General features: G+C 41.4%; 1 protein-coding gene across 1 annotated transcript in view; it reads right to left on the bottom strand.

Annotated features, from left to right (window-relative positions):
• Positions 1-3,958: 3,958 nt before the first annotated feature.
• The window catches only part of SWT1 (SWT1 RNA endoribonuclease homolog), a 1,175,709-nt gene continuing 1,173,667 nt past the window's right edge, over positions 3,959-6,000 (bottom strand). Inside the window, exon 18 of the mRNA XM_086956007.1 lies at positions 3,959-4,872. Coding sequence (XP_086812133.1) covers positions 4,767-4,872 — 106 coding nt within the window. The 3' untranslated portion in view covers positions 3,959-4,766. The remainder of the gene's footprint in view (positions 4,873-6,000) is intronic.

Genomic DNA, 6,000 nt, shown 5'->3' with positions numbered 1-6,000 from the left:
TTCAAATTCGACCATCGTAGCAGTTAGGCCAACTACTCTCCCCTAACACAATGCCTTTTATTGATCTGTTTTGATAACTAACACATACATAAAAGGCAAATAACTAATCCTAGGGTTAACCTAATTTATAAATTCCCTTTTTTTGATGGATAATGTAGGGATTGTGTATTCTAGCACACAACACTCAGGTGATTCTCATTATGTTATGTAGACAGAGCTCTTTAAACACTGGTCAGGTGAATACCAGGTTGAAAATATGTTATGCAATAGTTTGTGGTCAATGTGATGTTGTATACTCGCTTTTTAATGCGAAAATGTTTTATTTTACATGTACGATTCTGGATATATTTTCCTAATTTAATTGAGTTACGTAGCAATGATAACAATGAAATGATTGAGTTACGATTGTATAAATCTGCCTTTATAGATGTTTGTATGCTTGTTTTAAAAGAAAACCTCATTTGCATTGTCTATATTTGCTGTATACTCAGACCTTAGCATGCAAGGGGTATTGGATTGCCCTTTATTTTTCTTACCATAGTGGAGACAGAAGCAAATAAAACAAACTGCCCAGGATAACACAATGTGATTAAACAGGAAATCCAGAATTGAAATTATGTTACCATGGTTTCATGATTAACAATTTACCCACCAGACCACATCCTGTCTGCACTGGCCATCCCATTGCCACTGTCCTTACTTAGGTCCTGGGTGCCTCCAAAATATAAAGTAGGAGCAAAAGCTGATAGTCAATACCAGACCTATTGGCTTTGCAAATGCGTCACGTTTGTAATTAATTTATATGTCAGGATCCCGCACAGCTGTGCTGCATAATTTACTAAACATTAACCTTTACTTTGGTCTTCTGCGTCAACCAAGGTCAGCTAAAAGCACAAATATTTTGGGGTATTCTAAAGTACACATTGCCATGGTAGGCCCTGGCATTTAAGGGAACCAACTGTGCACAGATGTGTTTCTGTTGAAAGAGCACATCCTGACTTCTCTCGCAGTTAGTTAGCCAATGGCTGAAGTGAGCTCATCCTATGCCCCTGGCTGTAAAAGGGGCTGAAGAAAAAACGTGAATAAGAGAACAAACCAATGAATGAATTGTCATGGCTAAAGTCAAATTTAAAAATAGAATCCCAACACAGGTAGGCACACAATCATCTGGAGTCGATAGTAGGCAATGACCTTCAAGTTATCAAAGCTCTGGTTGGCTTGCAGCACGCGTTCTGCGGGTTACACGCAACTTCCTGGAGTTGTGTGTTCACTTAACCTTGGTGGCTGCTGAATGCCTCACACGACGCCAATTCGTAGACGAGTGCTCCTCGGGCGGCTGAACACAGCAAATGGCCGCTGCTCTTTTAACACATGTGCTGGGCATGAATGTAGCTGCTGGAACATAAAAGACCAAATGGCTGTTGACATTTGGTGAACCCTAAAAAGGTATACTGGGCAAAAGCATTGAAACACTTTCATGAAGCTTTTGCATTTGACTCGTGTGGGACATCTAGTAACGACTAGTGGAACTGCAGCTTGATGTAAGAATAATTTCAAAGACCTTGCATTTGACTCGTGAGGGACATCTAGAAACAACTAGTTGAACTGCAGCTCTTTTTAGAATTATTTTGATATTGGGTACTATAATATTCACTGCCCACTGCTAATCTCGTCCCATAATGCTTTGCAGGGCCTTTGGTTGGGATTGCTTTTTTGCCAATAACTGTGCTTGGGGTGGTCCTAAGAGCATGGGACCACCACCGAAGTTCAACAAGACGTGCTTTTTGTTTATGTTTTTTGTGTTCAAGGCATCTGCTTGGTCCTCCTCCTAGGTTAGGAGAGACCCCAAAATCATCACCTCTCTCATTGCCTAATATTTTAATTCAAAAAGTTCACTTTTGTGGATTGGTATTATGCTTTTTAGCATGTAAAATTGCTTTATCAAAGCATCTGAAGATGTTGATTTAGCTGCTGCTCTGCGTGATTAAGCACGGTTTTTGTACAGTGCTATGTGCAATTTGTGCAGTGCAAATTAGTACAATCTCCATTAGTTCAGCGTAGTACTACGCCCAGGGTTACTGTGCACCTCGGGTTAATGGAGCCTCGGCTCACATTATCACTAACGAAGCTGTCATTATGGCCATCGTGGCACAATAATTAAATAAATAAACAGTCGCGGCCGAAGTGGACCGGATAAACAAGGGGGGGCCGAAGCGGACCGTGCTGTAAATAAAAACAAAAGGGTGCTTACAGACTAATGGAGACCGTGGGTGTAATGTCACAAGCTAACAGTCCAGTCCGGATGCGCCGTCGCAGAAGGACACAGGGCGGTAACAAAAAAGCCTTCCTTTCAATCAGAGGCCAGCGTTTAACATAAATGATGAAGCCAGCCAATCAAAATGATGGGCGTGGCTACAAGTCCACTGCTGAAATTTTCTCGATCACAATAAGCCTCTCAGAGCGAGGAGCGCATGCACGCTCCAGCGCTAGGCGAGACTTAAAAATGAGGACTGTGCTGGTAAAAGTATATTTCAAAAGTATTAATCCTTGGTGGAAGAGCACGGCAAGACTTGGATGATCTGGCCTAGACTGTAATGCTGTGAAAGCACTGAAAGGATTTGACCTAGAGAACATTTTGGAACAACCCTCAATGTTGGATGAAGAAGGAACATCACAGTCATTGACCAACAAGTAATGAAGTGACCAATGTTCAGGGAGCCTTTCCTTATTTTTGAGAAGGACGTACAGATCACTAAGAAAAAAAACTCCTATATGTGAGGGAATTCTAGGATTATGAAGTCACTTTTATGACGAAATGCCACTGTGAAAAAAATTACAGTGAAGGCAAGTTGTTGTGCTAAATTGCATTGTATAAGGTATAAACGGATACTGGTATTAATTTCTGAATACTTTACTAACAGAGAGGGTTTTTTTTTATGGATCGGAGTTAAGGGTAGTTTAAGGATAAATTTAAGGTTGAAGTTAAAGTTAGTGTAGATTAAGGTTGAGGAAAGGGCTTACAGTTAGATTTAAGGTTCGTATGGATAAGAGAGTTTGAAATGCCTGTATTCCAAAAAGAAATTCATTTTAGGGATATTGCAAGCCATCCTATGTTCAGTAGAATTTTTGTTTTTGGCATTCATACTGGGTTCTTCACAAAAACACTCTTCACTCCAGTACAGATCTGTTAGGTGAGGGTTACAAAAACAAGAGCACTCATAGGAAATTTCTACTGGCGTGTCTGCTTCAGAGATACAAATCCATAATGACTTTCAAGCATGTATATCCAAAAATGGGATACCAGGCAAAGAAACCAAAAAGAAAGTGAACCGTGCTGTTTATATTTAGGACGCGCTTCTCAGTAGAGTACAGAGAGTGTAAGTCTGCAACAGAATACTCTGTGGTTAGCATAAGTAGCATAAGTACCACTTGATACCACTTTTCCACAGCAAAAGAACAGGATATAAACGATGTGTATGATAGCACTTTGTGAAACGAAATACAATGGCTCACACAAAATGTGCTCATACATGTTAGAGCGCAGATAAAATTCCGTGGGCTGCACAAACATTTGGAGTTTCTAGCAGCAGATGAAAGGGCTAAGGGAAGGGGAGCCACTGGGTGTCAAAGGGGCCAGGCACTAGCTGTCACACAGAACCTACATAAACTTATTGAGCATACCTGCCTGCAATAAGAGTACCCCTGGTTCTGGAGAAAGGGGTGGTGGACATACCTGTAGTAGTATTTGTCTTATTACTTGACTTTGAGGTATCTCAGTTTGGCAGGAACTGGCAAAGGAAACCTAAATCAATCCAAATGTGAAAGGGGTGCAAATTATTTAGCCCCTACATGTAACTGATTTCCAATACACAAAAAAACATATTCTGGCTTGAAGTTATAGTGACATTGTTTTAGGACACACATACACAGGAAAATTCAGAATGAGTGAAAACTCAAGTGTGCTTAGTGAAGGCACTGAAAACAGAACCCTTTGTAGTTTATTAGCACGTACTTTGCAATAAATTAGAATTATATTACACATTTTCAGCCATTGACAATGCATTAGATACACAGGGCAAGCTGAATAAGAAGGAAAAGATGAAAGCTCGCCTTTAAAAACTATACACTACTATACACCTATTCCGCACACAAACACACACATATATACACAGATGTATGTGTGTCTGTGTGTATTAAAAGGGTCCTGATGGTTTAATACAGAATAGTACAGTTTAAAAAAATATGCAAGGTGTTTCCATTACAAAATAGTGACATTTTAACAAACGGGAAACAAATCAGCAAACGCTATTTTGCTCTATAATCAGCTCCGATCGCCAAGAACACATAGATGACATTTCGGACATGTACTATAATTATTGAGCACACAACTGCCTCTGAAAGGACTGACTTTTCCACGGTGTCGGCTGTCAGAATAGGCGAGGTGCAAAGGAGCCACAGCTGGTATAAAACGGCCTTGCGAGGTAAAGTTTGTTTAGCAAGGTAATACTGGCATGTCTGTCCCCTCCCACCAGGCAAAAAAGCACTAGTGGGCAGAAGCGTAGCTTTTGTGGCATTAATTTTTAACGAAATAAAAACATCAGCCACTATACTGTCTTGCGCTTCTTTTGTAGGACAAAGTGAAGGCCTTTTGGGGGTCTGTGTGGACAGGGAGAACCGGAGGGCCATCGCCTTTGATGCTTCCAGTTAGAAAGAAACACTGTGAGTACGATTAACCACCGACCAGGTTTTCCGGCCGAGGATTCGCATCACATCCAGCCCCTGCCTTTAGCTTCCGAACAAATCGATTCGTTGACAGACTTCATCGTCTGCTCCAAGACACCAAGCTGGTAGCATCCAATCGTTAGCTTTTGTCTAGGAAAGAAGAAAACAAAGAAGAGTTGAAATTATAACTCACTCAAATAAAATGTAAATGTGCTCAACCCTACAATCTTCAAACTATATGGGAGAATTATATTGCCAAATGCTTAACACATATCTCACTTCCTCTGCCCCTTCAGACTACATTGTTCGGCAGTTATCACTGCTACCATGCACTTACAGGAATAGCCTTTTAAATATAAACATGTATACACCCAGCTAAAAGCCACACCAACCGACTTTTCTCTTTACCATGGGTAGATATGTCAAGGCACTTGTATTAACCAGCAAATCCAAGTAGTTATGTACTGTAGGGTGTTATCACTTCTAAAAAATTCAAGAAATGTATTGAAATCTGCAATATTGACTCGTTGTTGGAAAACCCTGTGCCATACTTATTTAACCTAGGGGAAACAAATACAAATCCTTAAAATAGCAAATGTGATTATGCACATTTTATTTAGAAGTAACACCCCCTTAACTTTATGAAGGACATTGAAGCGCTTGCATTGGACTTAGGGGGCACATCTAGAGTCTAATTGAAGTAGTGCAGCTTGGTGAAGACTTAAAGCAGTCAGATCTGACTAGAGAGGGACACTATGTAACCACCTTAAGTACTGCAGCATTATGAAAGACTTTTCAGGCTTTTACATCTGAGTCGAGAGGGCATCTAATCAGGGTGGCTCCTCCACAATGGCGAGCCAGCAGGTGAAAAATAAAACGATTACCTAAATAATGTCATTTTTCATTTGCCAGCTCTGAGCCAGCGCATTCAGGGAAGGGTGGGCTGAGGCATGGGAGAAGTGCACACTTAAGTTTCTCCAGCCCGGCTGAATTGAACAGCCGGGCTGGAGAAACACCACAGACTCCCTGATCTGAGCGGAGCATCTTTTCAGCCTGCTCAGACCAAATCCTCGCGCTGCTCTCATACCATGAGAGCAGCGTGGGGATTGCACAGGGAGTCTGTCCCAGTATATGCTGGGAGCCTGGGACCAGGAAAAAACACAGAGCTGCGAAGCGGGAGGTGGGCGCACCTCAAGGTAAGTGTTTTTTACAATTATTAACCACCCCTGCGCACTCCCCCACCAGCGCTTCCCCCTACACCCACTCACCACCTCCTCA

This window comes from Lissotriton vulgaris, chromosome 1_1, assembly GCF_964263255.1.
Source record: "Lissotriton vulgaris chromosome 1_1, aLisVul1.2, whole genome shotgun sequence".
Classification (NCBI taxonomy): Eukaryota; Metazoa; Chordata; class Amphibia; order Caudata; family Salamandridae; genus Lissotriton; species Lissotriton vulgaris.
The sequence above is the reverse complement of the archived record's forward strand: the minus strand, read 5'-3'. Positions and strand labels throughout refer to the sequence as shown.